This window comes from Herpailurus yagouaroundi, unplaced genomic scaffold, assembly GCF_014898765.1.
Source record: "Herpailurus yagouaroundi ecotype Mexico unplaced genomic scaffold, PumYag 141, whole genome shotgun sequence".
Taxonomy (NCBI): domain Eukaryota; kingdom Metazoa; phylum Chordata; class Mammalia; order Carnivora; family Felidae; genus Herpailurus; species Herpailurus yagouaroundi.
The window spans coordinates 42,486,448-42,508,960 of NW_024412396.1; the positions used below are offsets into that span (position 1 = coordinate 42,486,448).

The following is a 22,513-nucleotide window of genomic DNA, read 5'->3' on the forward strand; positions in this document are numbered from 1 at the left end:
AAATCAAACCACCAAAAACCTCGGTCTGCTTCTAACAGAGCCACTTAAATGCCTCATCTTCCTATGTGGAAGACAGCAAGTTGTTATAGTTTAGAAGATAAAAAGTTACCACCTGAGAGTAAGAAACAAGGTATTTTTTCTTAGATGAGAAAATATTAATGACCCCCCTTAACTCACTCATATTTATGAGTATCCCAAAACTCAACAGTCCTCTCAGTAAGTTTATCAGTAAAGCACTTCATATGAAGAGGGGATAAAGGGAGGCTATCCACCTCCTGCATGTCTGCAGAGAAAACGCTTTAGGTAACAATCCCATGTGCCAATCTGAGCAGAACGTGACTGATTTTAGCAGTAAATTTCTTAAATAAAGGAACAACTCATTTTTAAATCATTTTACTGTTTACACCATAGTCACATTAAAATTGGCAGAACTCCCATGACAGACAAGACAGAGACCTGTCATGCAAGGAAAAATAGTGAAGGTTTCATAAAGCTTGAGAGAAGTACCACGGTAACAAGGATGGCTGCAGCAATCTCAGGGAGCAGGTAGGAACAAAGGGTGCTACAGTGACAGCTGGCCTGAGGCCACTGCTGTTCCCTAAGGGGAATTTCCTAATATGCTTGGTAAGCAGAGCACTTGTAACAGATGTAAACAGAATAGGGTACCATTTCTGCAGAGTAACTTCTACAGGTTCCTGGGCAAGGTCTACAAATCTCACATGATATAAATGGTTGCTGAATTAGGATTTTGCAAAGGCAGCCCCATAACCAACATCCTGGGAAATGTTACCACCAGTGAAATTCTTAGGCCAAAAAATAAATAGCCACACGTACCAAACCTACACACCGTGAATTAAAATGGTGCCATGTTAGGGCTTATGAAAGAACCAGAGCAGGAAACTATTCAAACAAAAGATCCTCATCCTTCTCTTCAGCCAAAAGATTAGCAGGCTCCATCACCTCTCCAGCTGCCCTCCGCTGTTCCAAGTCCTTCTCTGATTTTTCCTTGAGAATCTTTTTCTTCTCTTGGATTTTCTTTAACCTGTAAAACAAGGAGGGGATTTTCTGAACATGGTTTCAGTTCTAAGTAGATGTGACTTCTTCTAGTTTTGTAACATAACATCTACAAACTAGAAAACTTTCATTTTTAGTGATTTATAACCCATTTTTAAAGTATTTGAGGTAGAACATAGACATTTTAAGCTAGTAACAGACTTCAAAAGTTCCTATCCCAGACTGAATAAACTTTGAGATCCGCCCCTTAATAATGGAACAGCGTTTGAGCATTCAGACATTTAATAAAATTTTGGATCATTCCATCTGGATCACTACAACCCTGAATGTCACTGAAGGACAGAAACACAATAACCTCTTATAATTAAGATTATAAATCATACTCAGATGCTACTCAAGATCCAAGAAGGCCACATCCTTCCTGAATACTTGCCTTCACCTGTCTCCCACTTCTCGGAAGCTGGCACACTGACCCCTGTGTACTATACCTATTGAGGATCTGCTGTCCCTACAAGGCCTAACTGTTGATAACCAACTCAGGTAGATGCATCATTTCTGACGACTGTGCTAATCCTCTAATGGTGTCATTTATCTGATTACATAATACCCCCCAGTACTTTATACTTTCTCCTGGAGCATGTTCACTATGCAATACATAAATGTTAACTGATTAATTCCAGTTTCTTTTTATGTGGGAGACACCTGATCTAAATTAGGATTTCATTTTAAAGAATAATCAAGTCTATCAATAGTTTCTCCTAAGGGCCTTTCTAGAGTGCCACATTTTAAGTATATGCAAAACTCAGCATACATTAGTCTCCATAGCCTTATGCCAATATTAGGTCTTGCTTCTCATTTATCACAATAAAATACAGGCTGTGCTAATTCTAAAGAACGTAAGCCAACATGTCTCTGAGAAAATCTAGCCTTTGGAATATGAAAACAAAAAATGACCAATTCCAACAAACCTATAGAACTCTTCTCGCTCTCTCTCATCCAGCTCTGTGATGATATAAGCAAGGGTACGTTCGATCCGGGGAATGATGACTAGGGTTTAAAAAAATAGATATGTGTATATATATATATACATCTATATATATATGAGAACTTCAAACCTTTTTTCAAACTGCCAGTGCTCATCTGTATAATACTTTTTCTAATTGTAAAATTAATGTACATTTAATACAGGAAAGTTGGAAAACAAAAAAAAATAAAGTATAATCCAACCACCCTAAAATAACTACTGTAAATATTTTGGCATATACCTTTCTAGGGTCCTTTCTATAGACCATTAACACTGAATCACAATATACACAACACTGAATATACTGGATTTATATGAATATGTAACACTGAACCACAGATGCTAGTTTAAATAGAACACCAATCCACTGTAAAAAAGTAAATCATCAGTGATACCAGGGTCAGGAGATCAAGCCCCATGTCAGGCTCCATGCTGAGCATGGGATTCTCTCTCTCCCTCTGCCCCTCTTTCTAACTCGCACTCTTAAAAAAAAAAAAATAAATAAAGATAAAAAGTAGATCATCAAGCAAAGAGAATGCACTAAGTTGTAGAGTTTTACGGTAGTCATAAGGTGCTATTTTACATAGAATTTGCCTATCTGCTTCTAAAAACTGAACTGACTGAAGAGTTGGAACGATTTATAACCTTACCCATTTTGTTTTGCTTGCAATTCCACTGACAAAGCCTGGCACTAGCAACCAGCCAGGAAATGTGTGTGGAGTTTTGAAAAATGAGATAACCTCATCTTTAACACCAAAAGACCAAAATAAGTTCTGTGCTGTTCAAAATCTATTCCTTTCTTACCTTAAAATTGAGCATTTCTTTAATGAAAACGGAGTTCTTTGAACGGAAAGTATTGTGCCAACATTAAGTGTAGTTTTAGAACAATAAGAGATGAAAAAAAAATGCATCAAATGGGAAAATTTTTAGGAATCAAGAAGAGCAGGACATAAAGCTTACAGGAAAAGGGATTTAAAGTTAAATATTTAATGTGTTCAAAAGATTACTGAATCACTGGAAAGAACTAGAGAAAACACTAGAGCTCTTGAAAAATAGTTTTGCCCTTTATTCATAACCAGGAATGAATAAAACACTTCAGAACTTTTAACTTCCCATTCCATTGTGTAACTCACCCCCAAATCATAAACATACTTCTATCAAAGCACTTAGTAACACTTTACTGCTGACTCATGGCCCTTCCCACTGTGGGGGCAAGGTCTTATTCACCTTGTGATCAGTGCCGGATTCCCAGCAGTTACATAACAAATGTGGAGGTATGGACAAGCGGGTGAACAAAAAGCCTCACAGCAGCTTACACTCACCATGTTCAATGGCATTTACACGCCTGTTGGTTATCTTAATAGCTTCATCCAAAGTAACAAAGGAAGTCTAAAATAAGAGAACAACTAATGTAAGCATGAAGTCTTCCTAATCATGTCCTGTTCACTTGGCTTCACTCAGACTGCACTTGTAGAGAACATTTGGAAACCAAGACTACTTTTCAATCTGCTTAAACAGGAAAATTCTTGTGAGATTGCCACAGAGCTAATACTATTTCTATGCTATTCTAATTTGTTCACTTCAGATTTGCCTAATGTTATAAAAGTGGCAAGGGGAAAGAATCAGGCACTATTACATAGATCTACATTAACTGGTCACAAAAGGGAAAAAATAGCTTTCATGCATAAACTAGGTTATATTTACATTTAAATCCAGTATCCACTGTTGCTGTTCTCACCTACACAAGAGTGAAACTATACCATTGCACACACATTTTGTTAGTAGTAAGAAGTAGACACAAAGGTACAGAAGCCATCATTTAAGGAATCAAAACACCCCTGGCTTTTTTTTACATAAAGTCACGGAAACAGTTTAAAGCAGTAAGTGCAGGATGTGTGGATTCAAGACCTGAAGCTTCCCCTCTCGGCTCTCAGCTCTCAAACCGAAGCAGGTCTCTAGTTCTCCTGCTACTGACCTGAAGTGAAGCCAGTTCCACCAGTAATTCCACTGCTTTGGCATAATTCCTCTTTAATTTAGCCAATTGTTCCCCACCTCTGGCTAAACCAGTCAGTTCATAACCTGAAAGAACCAGTTAGACAACACTTGTAGGTAGACGTATAATCTTCCCGATAAATTTCCCAAAAAGAAGTCAGAATAATACCAACCAAGAAGAAACAAATTCACTAACCCCTGTTAAATGGAAACATTAAGTACCCATCCTACTCCCTAGGCATGCTGAACAGTGAACATGTTTGTTTTGATGTGAAGTTTTAAGCATTTAAGTTTTTATTTAAATTCAGGTTAGTTACCATACAGTGTAATATTTGTTTCAGGCATACAATACAGTGATTCAACACTTCCATATAATACCCGGTACTCATCACAAATGTACTCCTTAATCCCCATCACCATCACCTATGTAACCCATCCCCCACCCAGCTCCTCTCTGGTAGCCATCAGTTTGTTCTCCAGAGTTCAGACTTAACAGTGAACATACTTTTCTCCCTAAGGAAGCTATTCTAAATATAACTATAGAAGAAGCTTTTAACCAACCTTCACTTTATTCACATTGTGCCCATCCCCTTGTATCATATGGCCTGATGCCTGCCCATGTAGTAACTCTCCATTAACAAGTGACTCTCTAGGATGCTCCATTTCTTTATTCAAGCTGTACTAAATATCCTCTGTGAACCAATGAAAGAATAGTACCAAAAACTGTTGTTTCTATGAAGAAAAGTTGATTACTTTGAAAAGACTCAACAAAGATGTGTTACTACCCAAAAAATGCTATCAAATTAGGAAATTCTAATACAATTGTAAAAAATTGAGGCTGAGCTATAAAATCTAGGAAGATTCAGCAGAGAGTCTAAAACCTTAAAGAAATTCAAACTGGAAATTATAAACAATGCATTATGGGTGCAGTTTATGCAGAAAGACAATACAGAAGTCTTTTTTTAATAGCAAATGACTGTATATTTATCTAGGTGGAAATAAAACATTTTAAGACATCACAATGTTTTAAGACCCCTGCCATAACACTTTAACTAACCATCGTCCCAATTGTACCAGATGAGAAGGCTGCTAACACACTGGAGCCACTAAAATCAAAGAAGGTCTATCTAGCACCATTTTCCAGAAAAAAGTTTAAAGAGGAACCTGGAGAATCCAGAGACACAGACTACCCAAGTTTCACACTTACTGTCAGTTCCTTCATGGTAATGTTCGAACACTGGCAAAGTAACCCCTGTTAAATACAAAACGTGTGAATTACAAACATGCCCTTGAAGTACTGTTTCTTAATCACCACTCTTCCCCTGTGTTTCTTTTTCAGCAAATACTCAAAAGTCAAGAGACTGTCTGGAACTGGAACTGGTTTCAATAAATGAATTTAGGAACTTGCTATCTTAAGCGTTCATTCCTTATTTAATAATCAAATTATCCTGAGTCATAAGAGATCGGTTCCTTTCAGTTTTGAGGCATACATAAAATGCAGAAAAAAAACTGCACATATTTTACACATACATTTTGATGAATTTAGATACCTGGGTACACCCATGATACCATCACCACAATCAAGGCAATCAACCCATCTATCACCTCCAAAAGATTTATTGTGTCCCTTTTCGTGTGTGTTAAGAACACTCAACACAAGATCTACCTTAAGTTTTTAGGTACACAACACTGCATTGTTAACTATAGGCACTATGTTGTACAGCAGATCTCTGGAACTTATTTATCTTGTGTATCTGTAACTTTATAGCTATTGAACAGCTCCCCATTTCCCCCACCCCCATCCTCTGGCAATGGTTTCAACATGTAAAGCCAATAAACTTGTTCTAAGTAGAAGAGATTAGTTAGGACATGAAGATCTTGCTGTATGAACACATTAGTTTTTAAATGTCATTTTTTTCTTGGGGCACCTCAGTCGGTTAAGCGTCCGACTTCGTCTCAGGACATGATCTCGCAGTTCATGGGTTTGAGCCCCACATCAGGCTCTATGCTGACAGCTCAGAGCCTGGAGCCTGCTTTGGACTCTCAGTCTACCTCTCTCTCTCTCTGCCCCTCTCCCACTCGTGCTGTCTCAAAAATAAAACATTAAAAAAATAAATAAACGTCATCTTTTCTTCCCAGGCATGCTAAAGGGTTGAAAACTTACCTGCTACATTATCTTTCTTAGCTCGAATCTTCACTTGGGCTTTATTTACATTTTGAATTACTGTGGTGCTGCAGAAAGAGAAAAGGCCAGGATTTAGTTGAGATTTTAGAGTGAGAAAACTACAGAGACCGATCAGGTAATTTCAACAAGGATGAGATAGCACAATTAAGTATGTTCCGAGAATGGTCTTTCCAGAAAAAAAAAAAAAAAATCACTGCTGCCAGAAGAGGGCCTCAGAGAGTAAAGAATGAACAATTTTTCAAAACATTAAGGGGGAAAAAAAAAAGTTACAGAGAGGGAGGGAGGCAAACCATAAGAGACTCTTAAATACTGAGAACAAACTGAGGGTTGATGGGGGTGGGGGAGAGGGGAAAATGGAGGAGGGCACTTGTTGGGATGAGCACTGGGTGTTGTATGGAAATCAATTTGACAACAAATTATATTTAATGTAAAAAAATTAACCATAAGAAAATAACAAAAAATTATTTTAAAGTACATGGATTGAGTTTTCAGTCAGGCATGTGGTGCCAGAAAGGTGATTTAAGGGCTTTTATTCAGCTAATGTAATTTAGAGAAAATTCGTTCCTTCTAACCTTCTAGATTTGGCTAAGGAGGACTTTAATTCCTTTAACCTGGAACCTAACTTCCATCTGGTTTTGTCTGACTCCCCAGTTTGTTCTTATAGTGTTTTCACCATAACCACCCTAAAACACATTCACATTCCACTCATACTACTGATTCCCTGTCTCTGCTAGAAAAGTCAATGCAAGGTGCTGTCCCACAAACACTGGCAAAATTAAAGTCCATCTCTTCACAAAAGGACTTCTGCCCCTGAGGCTGTAAGACCTGCCCATTAGGTAATGCTCCTGGATAACACAAACTAAGAATGGAGACACTGTGTCATTGAGTAAAGACAACAAAAATGAAAAACCCTGAAAATTTCCACCTCTGCCCCCAAATAGCCATTTGCCTTCAGGAAGGCACTGAATTTAAATGAGGAGTAACAATGCTTGCCTGGTTTACCTCACAAGGTTATTTGGGGAGAATCATACAATGTAACTGGCAAAAACCCCTTTGTAAAACAAAAACATTTTATATTCTTTGTAAAGCATGTACTGATGTGTCGAAGTCCTTAGAGAATTTATGCCCTTTAACAACCAATTCCATTCTCAAACTTATCCTAAGGAAGTAATTCTACAGAAACAAAAAAATATATATACATTAAGATGTTTACAGCATCTTTTCTAATATTCAAAAAATCTGAAAATCAACCCAAAGTCCACCATTAGAAATGGTTAATAAATTATGTACATTTAGAGAAACGTTATACAGCTATGTAAAAACCAGGAAAAATTTTCATGATACAATGTTAAATGAAAACAGACTAGGGGCGCCTGGGTGGCTCAGTCGGTTAAGCGGCCGACTTCGGCTCAGGTCATGATCTCGTGGTCTGTGAGTTCGAGGCCCGCGTCGGGCTCTGTGCTGACGGCTCAGAGCCTGGAGCCTGCTTCTGATTCTGTGTCTCCCTCTCTCTGACCCTCCCCCGTTCATGCTCTGTCGGTCTCAAAAATAAATAAACGTTAAAAAAAAAAATTTATAAAAAAAAAGAAAACTATAAAATGTTAAGTACCCTGTGCCTCCAACTGTGTAACAGACACATGTGGATGATAATAAAGGCACTAGTGTTAGGGTGACAGAGTAGTAGCAACGAACACTTGCACCCCCATCGTTTGTCTTTATTGCTTCTATGGTTTTCATTAAGAACAGCTTTGAAGTGAAATTATGAACACGAAAGCACTTTGATTTTTCAAAACACCCCATTAAGTCTTACCTGAAGTCTCCTGCCGTGAACTTGGCCTCTGCAAGTGAAAAGGCAGCTTCTCTCATCACTTCACCCATCAACATTTTAGTCTGGAAAAGCATAAACCAACAACTGATCCAACCAAGTTTATTACAAGGAAAAAACATCAAAATTACATTTAATAACCAGTATTTTATGCCAGGTGCATGCCTAAAATAATGACTTGATAACAAAAATATCCAATTTTGTTTTAACAGTTTTGGTTATGGTCAGTTAATAGTGTTACAAAACCATACAGTTTATAATTAAAACATCAGAATAAAGACATTAAGAAATAGAAAACGATCTTTACTGAAGGACCAATCTTATTCCTGAATGAGTTCATGCCAATTTGCTCACTGCAATGCAGTCAAAATCTTAATGGCATAGTGGCTTTAATATAAACCTGAAATATTTAATGTTTGGGGCGCCTGGGTGGCTCAGTCGGTTAAGCGGCCGACTTCGGCTCAGGTCATGATCTCGCGGTCTGTGAGTTCGAGCCCCGCGTCAGGCTCTGTGGTGACAGCTCAGAGCCTGGAGCCTGTTTCAGATTCTGTGTCTCCCTCTCTCTCTGCCCCTCCCCCGTTCATGCTCTGTCTCTGTCTGTCCCATAAATAAATAAAAACGTTGAAAAAAAAATTAAAAAAAAATGTTAAAAAAAATTAAAAAAAAATATTTAATGTTTGAGAATATTCAATAACCTTTTTAAAAAAAAAGTTAGGGCAGATGGGCAGAGTTGCCAAGTATTAAAAATGTATAGCTACACGGGTGCCTAAGTGGCTCAGTCAGTTTAGCATCTGACTTCAGCTCAGGTCATGATCTCACAATTTGTGGGTTTGAGCCCTGCAATGGGCTCTGTGCTGACAGCTCAGAGCCTGGAGCCTGCTTCAGATTCTGTGTCCCCCTTTGTCTCTGCCCCCTCCCCCCCTTGCACTCAGTTTCTTGCTCAAAAAATAAACATTAGAAAAATTGTTTTTAATGGGGTGCCTGGGTGGCTCAGTGGGTTAAGCGTCCGACTTCGGCTCAGGTCATGATCACAAGGTTTGTGAGCTTGAGCCCCACGTCAGGCTCTGTGCTGTCAGTTCTGAGCCTGGAGCTTGCTTCGGATTCTGTGTCTCCCTCTCTCTGCCCCTCCCCCACTCATGCTCAGTCTCTCAAAAAATGAGTAAACGCTAAAAAAAATTTTTTTTTTTAATTTTTTAAAAAGGTATACCTACAATAAGGAAATTCATTCGATATGGGAAAAATAAGACAATGAAACAGAACAGTACTCAGAAAGAGCCGCAAGCCTATATGGGAATTTGGTAACAAAGAGACCATTCAACTGGCCACCCACTTACAAAATGATAAAGCTAAATCCCTACCTCTTCACATCTCTCTCACTCACACACACACACACACACACACACACACACACACACTCTCTCTCTCTCTCTCTCTCCAGAAGTCATTAGTTTCAAAAAAAACTATAAAGCATAGAATATTTTCTTAATCTTTTTAAAAGGGCCTTTCTAAGCATTATGTATAACCCAAGTACTATGTTAAAAAGAAAAAAAAGACTTCACCAAACAAGAAATATTTTTTAAAAAGGCTAGGAGAAAATATTTTTGGCATTTTACACACTAACCAGACTATTGTAGAACTTCTACAAAAAGATATTCACCAAGAAAATCAAATTACCAGTAAACATGAAAAGATGCTCAACCTGACAATCAAAAGTAGTGCAAATTAAAAGATACCAATTTTAGTCCCATAGATTGGCAACAAATAAAAGAGATTACTAATACCCAGTTATGATGAATTTGAGAGAATAGGTGCTCTCATAATCATTTGACAGGAATGTAAATTAGTATAACAACTTGGAAAACAATTTGACAGTTATCCATCAAAAATTTAAATGAATAGATCCTTGAGATTCTAAGATTTTCCAGAGAAATGCCAGTACATATACTGTCAGAAGGTGGAGAAGGGACAGTCGAGCATCTTCCAGGCTAAGACGACACTCTGAGACCGAAACCCAATGCAAGACACTGCAGACCATTTACAGTTTTATGCAGGGAGGGACCAACAATCCAGGCAGCTATGCGGCTATCTCTGCCAAGTCTGGATCATAAACCCCCAGCTTTTATAGAGGGGGTGGGGGGTATGGTGGGGAGATCACAAGGGAGTTACCTAAAGTGATACCCTCTGTGCACCAGCCATCTCTACCAGTTGCCAAGCGAAGTCATTGCGCAGCACGAACAAGATGGAGCACTGACAAATGGGAGTCAGTGCTGTCAGCATTACTACCCTCTACCCTCAACATCTTTATGGCCCGTATAACCTTTACACACCATTCTTCCACAATGACCCTACGGACAGGTATTGGGAGGGGACTTGCATCTCTATACCACAGCAGCAACAACAGATCTGTACGACCAAAGAAAATACTTAGAACTACAATTTCCCAGCAACGCTTTCTGCAGACCCAGCAGTCAGAGCAATTGTCAACTTCAGCTTAAGTGGTGGCCTATGACAAGACGACGTTTCCAGACACAATAGAAACATTAACGATGCAAGGTTAAGGGCAGTAAGAAATGTTTTACAGGCAACAGGTGTGGCAAATCTTCATTCACAAACAACAGGGTAGTGGTTTGGGCCCCATGAGCTAAGAACACCCCTGGCTTAGGTATTTTCCCTGGGAAAAGACCCCATGTATTTTGCCCCTTAGTATCATCAAAGGGTGTACCTATATTGTACAGAGGCATTTCCGTTTGCACTAACAACCCTACCTCAATACCAAGCATCAGAAATTCAGAAGCAGTTATTTGCATGTGCTGGGCCCTGACCAATGCATAATAAAGGGTTAAGACTACTGGATGGGAGGCTGTGGCCCCAAGGGATTAGGATACCAAGCCACCTGGAGGAGGCATTCCAAGTTTATTTCCAATGAACTAAAGTCTTACCACGTGGGAGGTCTTGTAGCAATCACAAAAGGAGGCCCTCCTCCCCCAACAGACCATGGGTCTCCAGATAACACCTGCACAAGAGCTGCAAACTGCATGGGTGTTGCTGGTGAGGTGTTCATATGTAGATGTCTGTCTTGCTATGGGCATAGCCTTAAGGAGATGAATTGCTGGTTAGTCTTGGAGACCATCCTTTCAGGGATCCACCCATGATAAAGTCTTTAATGTGCTATTAGCCCATTCATCCTTTCAATTAGGCCTGCAACAGTGAGGCTGTATGGCAGGTGGGAAGTCCATAATATACCCAGGTCTCTGCCCATTTTTGGATATCATGGCCAGTAAAATGTGTCCCTTGATCACTGAGTAGGGGGGTGTTTGTACATGCTCTCCAGTTTTGTTAATCTGTTACAGTTGCAGCCTGATTAGCTCTTTTTATAGGCTAAGGCTTGTACAAGTCCTGTGCAAGTGTCCACACAGGTCTGTACATATTTGTGCCCTCCCAATACTGGCAAAGGGCTTATGTAATAGATCTGCCAGTGAGAAAGAGTTTATAGTCCACCCAATACACCCCAGGGTGTGGCATAAGGTCCATCGCTTGAGATGGCACTGGGGGCAGTTCTTGTCAGCAGCTTGTAGACTGAATATTTTACAGAAAAATGTAATCTCATTTCTCAGGTACTTTTGGGACCTCAGTGTCCTGATTTATGATGGACCCATTCTGCTACATCAGACAGGGTCAGCATTTTCTCCAGCTGAAGGGCTCATACCCAGACTAGAACATTTGCCTCAGGATTGCCTGGTAGTGTGGATGGGGAGTGAGCAGGGACATATGCCATACTTGGATGGCTGTTCGATGGCTGCACTGGGCTTAGAGCATACTACCCAAACATCTTCTCACAGTTCTACTTTCCACAGGGGTCTATTTAATATAGCCCAGCCTTCTTTGTGCCATCATTGCATCTATGTTGTCAACCTTTACAACACTGCCCAGCTGTCAGCAGCCAAATTGATGGGCACTGGCTCATGTGTCAACACAATCCATACCATTTTCAATTCTGCCCACTGACTTTGATTAGTTCCTTCAAACGAAAGTACATCAGAATCCAGCTGGATGGCAGAGGAATGCCAAATAGGCAAGTTTCCCCAGCAACAGCCATCAGTATACTATGCACCTGCTGGAGATGAGCCTACCTCTTCCCTTACTGGGGGCGGGGAGGAAGCATAAAGTCAGACAATTCTGAAGTTGGGCAGGGTCGATTTAAGTGACCAGCCCTAGTACCAGGTGCAGCTCATGAGAGAGGAGGTTCCTCCTCTGTAGATAAGCATGCCATTTCTGTAAGGTGCTTACCTGGGCACAGGCACTCTTAGGTTTGCTGAACATGTCTGTCCTTAGTTCATCCTCCTACCAGCAGAGAGGTTCGTACCATCACAGGCAAATCAGCACTCAGGCCTTCCATCTGCTGCAGTGCAAGATATATAACTAATACCTGTGCTTCCACGGGATTCTACCTGGCTTCTGTTTCCTTCCATAATTGAAGCCACAGAATCCTAACAGGATCCGTTTCCCATTTCATCCATCCCACAAGCCCCAACCAAACCCTTCTAGACATGAATTTACATCTAATTCACAAGTCACAGCTGGCATTAATATCTCCAAGGTCTGTACTTGTTTTACTGTCATTTTTTAGGATAGCCTCTTGTTGGTTTGCACCCCAATCTCATTAGCTTCCCCTCCTAACCAAGGCATATAAAAGGTCTTAATGTCTGCCCTATCACTAGACAGGCAATAAGTAGTCTTCAGTAACCCAGTAAACCAACAAAAAGCCTATAATTCCTTTACCATTTTAGGGACTAGGAAGATTTACATTTTATCAATGACCATCTGTGGCATCACTGGTCTTACACAAACTGATGATGCCCGGGAACTTTACTGATTAACCCAGTCTTTGGATTTGTTGGTATTTACCTCTCACCCTCAAGACTTCACACCTGGAATGAGGTGGCTGCTTGAGACAGGGAGGATAAATCATAAGTTAACAGAACACTGACATGATGATAAAGCACCATCTCTTCTGAAAATATTCATTTTTCCAAATCTCTGGCTACCATCCTGTGACAAACAGAGGGACTAAGGAGATACCCTTGGGCAACACCTGGAAGGTCACTCGGGTTCCACACGAAGGGAAATTGGTCATGGGATTCACATCCGAATGAATGCTGGAAAAGGCATTAGACAAGTCTAGCAGGTAATAATAAGTCTTAATGGATGCCATGATTTCCCCTAACAATAAGGCTGTATTAGGTATCATGGCATGGATGAGCAGAGTAATTTTACTGAGTTCCCTATAATCTACTGTCATTTGCCAGGTCCCATTAAATTTCATTATAGGCCAAACCAACTACTGAATGGGCTTTGAGCAGGCCTGATTACCTCCACCTTTTCTAATTCTTTAATGGTGGCAATAATCTCATCATGCCCCCCCCTAATAAGTAGCTCATATCATTTTATGTTTATTACTCTTTAGAAACCAGCAGCTGTATAGGTGCGCATTTTGCCATGACCCACAACAAGTTTCACTACTTGGATACACACCTGAATCCACCTGTCGTTGTTAGATTCAGATCCTGCAGAACATTTATGCCCAAAATACTCAGAAATGTGGGAGATATGCACTAGAAAACAACAGGCAGGAAGTCTGCAATCTGTAAGTAAAGACTAGTTTGCAGAACTTTGATAATCTGCCCCACATAAATATCTACTGCCTTTACTTTTCCCCCAAATTTCAAGGGGTTTCCGTAAGTGTGCATTCAGCTCCAGTGTCTATTAGAGCTGGTAGTCTGTAAGTGCAAGACCAATAAATGGTTAATTCAACATGCAGCCTCTGTTTGCCCCCTACTGCAAGCAATGTTAGCATAATCCCTAGTCTCTAGGGGTAAGGTGTATCCACTCCCAAAATTCCTGTTAGCAGAGGTGCTCTGGGGAACACACCTGGTTTTCTTGAGCTTTCCTCCAAGGGAATAAACTGCTTTCCCTTAAGCAATGTCTTCCATAGGCTTACCAAGACCAAACTGGGTTGTGTAGATTTTCTCTCCGGGACCTATATAAAATTAGATCTTGGCAATAATTTTTGAGAGACCTTGATGGACCCCCTCTCTGCCATTTTATCATTGGCAGGACCTTTTGTTTTCCCATTTTTCAACCTATTTCCCTTATGACAGATTCTTCTGGTTTGACTTAAGTCAGCCACCATAGTAGCTACTATAGCAAATGGGTTGATTAACCAAAGGGACAAGAACAGATACTAAGTCCCATATCATGCCCCTGGGGCTGACTGTAATATAAGGTCTTCAATACCAGAGAAAAATAATTCTTTGTTGAGGCCTCTAAAATGCTAGGCATAAATGGCAGGTTTCATTCCCAGTTCACATATAATTTCTTGTAGTTCTTGCATAGAGATCAGGGAATATCCCCTTTGCTAGGCCAAGTTTTTTTTTTAATTCCCATTATATTTCAGTTTTTATTAATGGTTGGCTCACCGTCACAGTCACAAGTTCAGCACACTGGTATGTAACGCATTATTTATTCTCTAATTTGTTTATTCATTACTATATATAGAATATATACACATATAATTAAAGCTGAATTGGGTCCCCATGAAGTATATGTTGAAGTCCTAACCCCGGTTAAAATGAGGCCTTTAGGCTGGAATCTAATTCAATCTGACGTCCTTTTAATAAGAACATTACAACACACAGACACCACAGAGGAAAAGCCATGTGAGGACACAGCCATCTGCAAGCCAGAGACAGGCTTCAGTTAGGCCAAGTTATCTTAATACTAGCATTTATCCAGTCAAATTAGCTAAGTGCCCATGATTCTCACCTAGGACTGTGGCATGTATTTGTCACAAGGCAGGTTGAGCAGGGACTGGGGCCATTTTTGACGTCCCAAACCTCCACCAGAACACCATCTTCCCCAGTATCCCACAGTCCCAACACTCAAGCTGCCACCCCTTTTTCGGCCCTCCTTCTTAAAGTGGCTGACTGGCTCTACTACGTCAGGGGCAGAATATTCCCTCACAGTCGTTTCCTGACCATGGGAATTTCTTCTGCTCATCCTCAGGCAAACAAGCAGCCTGGGGCTCTGTTCCAACCAAAGGGCATGCCTATAAATCATCTTCCCCCTCTAGGAAAACATCCTCCTCATCAGAGCCATTACCCCAGGGATTGCAGGCCTCAGGACGCCAACTCTCCTGAGACCTCACAGTTCTCCCTTTAGTGCGAGGTAGTGGGCACTCACCCTCCTCCGCCTGCCACCAACGGCCATCATTCCCAAGTGCCCCACCCCCCCAACCCCGCTGCTGGATTCCTCCGGACAGAACAACCCTAGGGGAAGAACGTGCTGCTCCCACGTCCTCTTACAAAGCCAATGCCACCTCTCCAGTCCGTTCCAAATCCCTCTCTACTCCCAACTCTCCCTCCATGGCACCTCACAACACACAGACCAACTGCCAAGCCACCGCCACAACTGCTATTCCACTCTCCCTTCTCCTTTTCTCCCCCTCTCCCGGTTTCAGGCAGGCTATACACCAACCCCTTGGCCATTTTCAGGCACCCCCACACTCACACACCCGGCCAAGTCTCCCCACGTGGCGGTGGCTAGCCAGCTCAGGCTCCCCCCACCCCTGGCCCCTAGACCAGGCTAGCTTCACTTTCAGTTTCCTGGCTGGCTTGCAGGCTGGTAGAAGATGGAGGAGGGACACTGAGAAGGCACTCAGAAAAACAATGCAAGCCTCTCAGAACCGGTTACACCCTTTTACTCACAGTAACTTACCGACTGGGGGGGATCAGGAAGCCTAACAACCCAAAAAGCTACTGTCCGCCAAGCCTGGCCCATAATCCCCTGCTTTTATAGAGCAAGGGGCATGGTGGAGTGGTTACAGGATAATTACCTAAAGTGGCACCTTCTGTGCACCAACCACCTCATTAGTTACCTCGAGCAGCTCTCCAACCACCTCTACTACTTACCTAAAGTGGCACCTTCTGTGTGCCAGCCATCTCTACTAGTTACCTAAAGTGGCGCCCTCTGTGGGCCACTTTAGGAAAGATCAGGACAAGCCTTCCCACATTCTGGTTACGGCAAACATTAACCTCCATGGAGACTGGAACACATAGCCCCAAAGTCATAGTGCAGGCATGAACAAGATGCAGGGCCAAAGATGGAGTCAGTGTTGTCAGTACTCTTACACATACACAAAAGGATTTAAGAGTACCCTCCCCCACAAAATAGTAAAACTACACATTCATCAACAGGAAAACGGCTAAATTCCATTGTCCATTCAATGGAGTACCATGCAGCTGCTATAAAGAAAAAGGAAAATCTATGCACTGATGTAGATAGCTGTCCAAACTCTGCCAGGGGGAGCAGCCAGGAAACGTTATTGAATTATGTAACAATTGCATGTCTGTTGCTAAAAACATCATGAAAGACAGACAGGGAGACTGAAAGACTAAAAATCAGTGTCATGAAGAACTCCTCTGGGAAATGAAACAAGGGTAGTTAGGTAGGGGAAGAGGAGTAACTTTCACTTTTTAAATATACTTCCATATTCACATAGCAATTACCCAAAAAGCAATGAATTGAAACATACTATGGGCCAGCACTGTTCTAGGGACAAGAAAGTCTCTGCTCTCAAGGAACTAACCAACCAAACAAGAAAATATGCAGTAATACATACTACAACTAAAATAAGGAAATGTGACAGAAGTAAATATGGTGGTCACTTCTGATTAGGTAATGAGGGATGGCCTCTCTGAAGAGACCAGAATGGCCAGAGGAGCAAATCACAAGAAGTTCTGAGGAAAGAACACTTCAGGCAGAAGAAACAGCTACTGAAAAGGTCCTGGAGGAAGATGGTAGGGAGAATGTTCCAAATGAGATCAGAGAGGCAGGCAGGGGCCAGATGGGATCAAGTGGGGCTTTGCAGGCAAGAGTAATGAGTTTGAATTTTATTAAGTAATCTGAAACTTGTTACAGTGATAATGGTATTTTTACTTTTGAGAGAAAAAAAATTAGGGGCAGCTGGTGGCTCAGTCAGTTGGGTGTCCCGACTTCAGCTCAGGTCATGATCTCACGGTTCGTGGGTTCGAGCCCCGCATCGGGCTCTGCGTGGACAGCTCAAAGCCTGGAGCCTGCTTCAGTTCTGTCTCCCTCTCTCTCTGCCCCTCCCCTGCTCACACTCTGTCTCTCTCTCTCTCAAAAATAAACACACAAAAAAAATTTTTTTTAAATAATAAAAAGACAAAATTTTAAATTAAAATAACTTAAAGAAAAATTTAAATGCCAATAGCCATGCTAGATTTTCCTTAGATACCTCTAAAATAACTGTTCTAACAACAGTTCATTCTACCTCTATTATCTTCTTTAGGATCTGTCGAAATCGAAGAGTTAAGGCATCAGATTTTTTCTTCAGGAGGTTTCGACCTGTCTGTGCTCCTTTTAATCGAGCCTTCATGATGGTCTGTGCCCTACACAAACAAAATTAGAGACATTTATTCACACTGTTTAAAAGACATACAAATATCTCCCCAATACAGTGTTAAAATCATGCTTCATTCTTTGATGTCATGAGAATAAAAATATATAGCACTTGTGCTGACAGTTACAATTAATTGGTTTCTCAATACTGTAGATTTCCACCCTCAGCATTCCATAAATAAGAAGTTCATTTATTTAAAACAGAAACAATTCTTTAACCAATATCTGGAATTAGTTATTAAATTATGATAAAATTTATCAGGAGTTCTATCTTATAATGCCACCATAGTTAAAATATTAATTTGATTTGTAAGTTAAAATAATATCTGTGTTTCCATTACACATGTATTAAGCATTTAAAAAAAAAATCTGTCCACTAAAAATTTCATAATTTGAAATGCACTTACCTCAGGACCAACAATTCCACTTTGAGGAATTTATCCTACAGATTTACTCCCACATATACACAAAAATATACACAAGGTTAAGGATGAGTACTCCAGCCTTATATGTAATAGCAAAAGGGTGGATATTAGTGTCCCATAAATCACCGTTCTTCCAAGGGAATGTTATGCAGTCATAAAAAAAAATAAGAGGAAGGTAGATCTACATATGCTCCCTATTTTATATTCTCTTACTCATACAAAATAAGGGATAAATATGCTTATTTTGATACAGAGAATAGTTCTAGAAAAGATTCACAGAAACTGATAAGTTTCCTTTGGGAAATGGGACTGAATGAAAAAAAAATGGATTACTTTTTACTATTATATTTATATTCCTTTGAACCTTTTGAGTTTTATACCACAACCATTTATTACTTTTTCTATTAAAAGTGTGGCACTAATGTTTTCATATCATCAGTCAAAATCCTACCAACAATCATTTTATTAATTTATAAATGATTCTAGGAAACAATGACACATATAAGACTTCTGAGAAGTGGCAAACTACTGAAGTCTCCTTACCTCCTTATTCCAATCTTTTCCTATCAAAAATCCCAATACAAGTCAAGAAAGTAATAGCAGAAATTGACATTTCTGTCCTTCCTACCCTATGCCAGGTAAAATTTAATTTTTAAAAAAAGTGGGTAATACAATTTAACAATATGTTGTATAATGTTGATAAAATGATTTGTATAAGGGGATATAATTTCATATTACCAGTGTTGTAACAAACTGCAAAGTATCATGTATTAATGGACTTTTGGGTAAATTCCTAGATTTTACTCTTTTACCATAGGGGAAACGTTACTGAGATAATTCTATAGCTGGAAGAAACTTTAAACATTATCTTGAAAATGAGACTTAGAAAAACGAAACACTTTCTCACTCTAGGTGAAAAAAATAAACAGACTGAAACAGATTTCTGACTCCAGTGCCTTGTCCAAGGCTCAAATCAAGGCTCAAACCTAGTCCCACTGTATCCCAACCACATGCCACGCTGCCTATTAGAAACAGCATCAGACGGGGCGGGGGATGCCTGCGTGTCTCAGTAGGTTGAGAGCCGCCAGACTTCGGCTCAGGTCATGGTCTCACCTCACGGTTCATGGGTTCGAGCCCCGCATCAGGCTCTGTGCTGACAGCTTGGAGCCTGCTTCAGATTCTGTCTCCCTCTCTCTCTCTGCCCCTTCTCGACTCTCTCTCTCAAAAATAAATGTTAAAAAAAAATTAAAAAAAAAAAAAAAGAAACAGCATCAGATGAACAGCTCTCTCTTTGAAAACTATCAGTGGCTGACTTTGTACTGACTGGCCTCACTGAAGGTCTAAGCAAAGCTGGTTCAGTTTCCAGCCTGAGCTGGAGCTATCCTCCCCAATGTGTACATTTAACATATCATATTGTTGACACTAAGGACCAGAATTTGAGCTCGAAGGGCTGGATCAAATTTAAGTCAAATCCCAGTACTGCAGATTCCAGCAAGTTTATTGTAAAAAAGATAATCTGGTTGTAAAACTGAATTTACCATGCTAATTTTAATTTCCTCCCAGCTAATGGCACTTCTGTGGAACAAATTTTAATTCTTGAGATTTGAAGAGTGACTTGCCCAAGGACTTACAGCCAGTATGTCATAAAACCTGTAAGATGCAAGTATCTGACACAGAAGTCACGAAAGTATTTTCTATCCTAGCTCTTAAAACACATATTCTTTTATAAGTTTCAGAGCCACTTGACCATAGGAAAAATGTATGACCTTCATCTAGAATGATGACTGTTTTCAGCTGAATCAAACGCATCTGACCGCATGACAAAATACCCACTGCTAAGCCTTACGGAAAATATTTAGAGAAGCAGTTACTTCCTGCACCTGATTTTCCTCTCAATCAGCAAGCTGAGTGCTCTTAAATAGCAGTTTTCACCTTTTGGAACCTATTAGTCTTCCTGTATAAGCCCAAAGAAGTTTATTTTCACTTTAGTCTCAAAGTAAAAACAAAACAAAAATGCTAACATTCTGACTACTATCAAAGATAAACACAGCCAGACATTAAAATGGTGAAAACAGAATTTGTTCAGTAACCACTAACAGTGGGAGAAAGAGCTGAGCTCCATTCTGATTTGTGCAGAAGTGGTTGGGTATTTCAAAGGAATAAGGGAGAGGACTAAGAGCAGCCTCAAGAAGGGTCACAGAACTGAAAAATTACCAAGGGTTAGTCAGTAAAAATGACTTTAGGCAAGCTGTGTCTACTAGCTGGCAATCATGAAGTTAGGATTCTATCCTCCCACAGAGACTGGCAGACAGAGGCCCTATCCTTCCTAATATCTATGTTTCAAAGAAATGGCTTTCAGGTCCTTGAGAAAGGGACTTCTAACTTGTAGAATAGACATATACATCTCAAAAAGAAAAGAAAGGATTCATAATTGTAAGCTACTTTTACTGAATGCCTTAAGGAAGGGAAGTCAGGAGCCTATTGTCAAGTATTGGATCGTGGCATCTGGGTGGCTCAGTTGGTTAAGTGTCTGACTTTGGCTTGGGTCATTATCTTGCAGTGCATGAGTTCGAGACCCGCATCAGGCTCTGTGCTGGCCGCTCAGAGCCTGGAATCTGCTTTGGGTTCTGTGTCTCCCTCTCTCTCTGCCCCTCCCCCTCTTGCTCTCTATCTCTCTAAAAAAAAAAAAAAAAAAAAAGAAGAAGAAGAAGAAGAAAAGAAAAAAAAAAGTATTGGATAGAACAAACAATAAATTCTCCTGGAAGCACTGAGCTTTCTCAGGCAGCCATGTTGATGGCCTTAGGCTATGCTAGAATTTGGTGGTCTCTCAGCACAGACATTTGGTAAGACTCAAACTCAAGTACTGGGAGTTCTGCAGATCTCACTACTTCAAAGTAGCCTTGATCCTGACCTATTTTACAGGCAGTGCCTTTCTCCACAATGGGCTTGCTTCCCACTTAATACAAATATCTACTAGAAAATCAGCAGGTAAAGGTAAAAAATAACAAAATCCCCAAACGCTTTCATTTCATTAAGAACTGCAGCCACCCTGGAAAGAAATCTAGGAGTGAGTTTGAATATAATTCTCTTATTTTAAGCATTCTCAGATTCTCTAAGAAAAAGATCAAGATGAAGAAAAAGAACAGAACACCCCCAAAGAAATAGGACCACAATCTAAAGATCTAAATGTCAGAGGCAAACCTGATTTCCTGCTCCTTGCTGGAAAAAACAAACAAACAAGACAAAAGGAAGTGGAAGAAGAGAGAGAAAATAACAATCTATACTTTCCACACATTGTTAGGCACATTTGAGAAAACTACAAAACCTTTTACAACTGTTCAAACACTTAGGGCTTTTTCTCCTGCCAAAGAATTCAGACAAAAGAGAAAGGCAGGCCACAACTGGGCAGATTCCAAGGCATAGGTTCACTCAAGGAACATTTTTTGTAGACTTTCTATTGATTAATTATTAAGACACTCTTCTCCTGGAGAAAGCTCACAGTCCAGGGGGAAAGATATGTAAACAAATATCCACTTTACAGTGTGATGGGTGGTATTAACAGAGTTCTGAACAAGGGGCAATGGTGATGAAGCAAAAAAAGAGTGCCTGGGAAACTCAGGGATATCTTCCAGCCGCAGGTGACATTTCATGGGATCTTAGAAAATGAGAAAAGGGATCCAAGATCGAATCTGACGTCCACGCTAGTGCAATTCGATTCAACCCCCAATTTGGCCTAGAAACCTCTTCTATGTGCTTACCACAGTAAACTTCCCTTCTCAAAGTATTTATGACACCTCGCTGGCCTGTCCATCTCTCCGCTAAACTGTAAGCTCTCTAAGGCAAAACTGGCGACGATTCATAGTTCTATAAACCCAGTGCCCAGCTCAATAAGGGAATATGGAACGAATGGCTCGATTAATGAATAAAGACTGCGGACCTCCATAAAAACCAGCAGTTCGGACAGACTGTTCCTACGGCTTGGGATCTTTCCAGTCTGGTTCCCTCAAAGGAATATGTGAGGGGGTCATCAGGAAGCGTCGTCCCAGACTCACGAAAAGGGACGGGGTGAGCTCAGGATCTACCCAGGAAACAATGAACCTCCCTGCTAGTCCAGGGTATGGAGGGGTCGCTGCTCCGAACAGGCGTTCATGAACCTATGAATGCTGCTCGACCCGTTCTTTTACTTACATTCGCGAGGGAAAGATTTCAATTCGGTCTTTGCCCGACATTCTGACGATGATAGTTCGGTTCGAGTCTGGGCCGGGCTATCGTGGCTGCAACACCCACAGCCACAGGGACCTCCTCTACGGGAGTCAGCTGGTTGTATCACCTGACCTCCTCGCGTTGCTAAGTGGCAGCCGGGATTCTTACACACGCATTCTTAACTTCCGCTTCCTGTTGGCACTTGGCGGGGGCGGTTGGGGAGGAAAAAAAAAAAAAAAAGGCGATGCCCGGATGTTGAGGCCTCGCCCCCTCCACCCCCGAACCGCCCCTCACTTCCGGTTCGCCTCCTAGCCCCTCCCCCTCCCCCTCCCAGGAGGCTGAGTAAGGCTTTGCACGCGCGAGGTGAA

The 22,513-nt window shown here is 40.8% G+C and overlaps 1 protein-coding gene across 4 annotated transcripts; it reads right to left on the reverse strand.

Annotated features, from left to right (window-relative positions):
- Positions 1–377: 377 nt before the first annotated feature.
- ATP6V1D (ATPase H+ transporting V1 subunit D) lies at positions 378–22,299 on the reverse strand. Of its 4 annotated transcripts, none has more exons than XM_040477449.1 (9): positions 22,131–22,299; positions 17,390–17,507; positions 8,026–8,105; positions 6,195–6,262; positions 5,238–5,282; positions 4,014–4,117; positions 3,361–3,427; positions 1,983–2,061; positions 378–1,042 (listed from the first exon to the last, which is right to left on the reverse strand). In XM_040477449.1, exons 1-9 carry the CDS (start codon positions 22,169–22,171, stop codon positions 901–903), a joined length of 744 nt encoding a protein of 247 aa, XP_040333383.1. In that variant the 5' UTR covers positions 22,172–22,299; the 3' UTR covers positions 378–900. The 4 variants fall into 4 exon arrangements, with proteins under 4 accessions (XP_040333383.1, XP_040333384.1, XP_040333386.1 ...); XM_040477450.1 differs by lacking the exons at positions 17,390–17,507; positions 22,131–22,299 and adding exons at positions 10,980–11,131; positions 12,328–12,465; XM_040477452.1 differs by lacking the exons at positions 17,390–17,507; positions 22,131–22,299 and adding an exon at positions 15,814–15,898.
- Between the last annotated feature and the right edge of the window lie 214 nt (positions 22,300–22,513).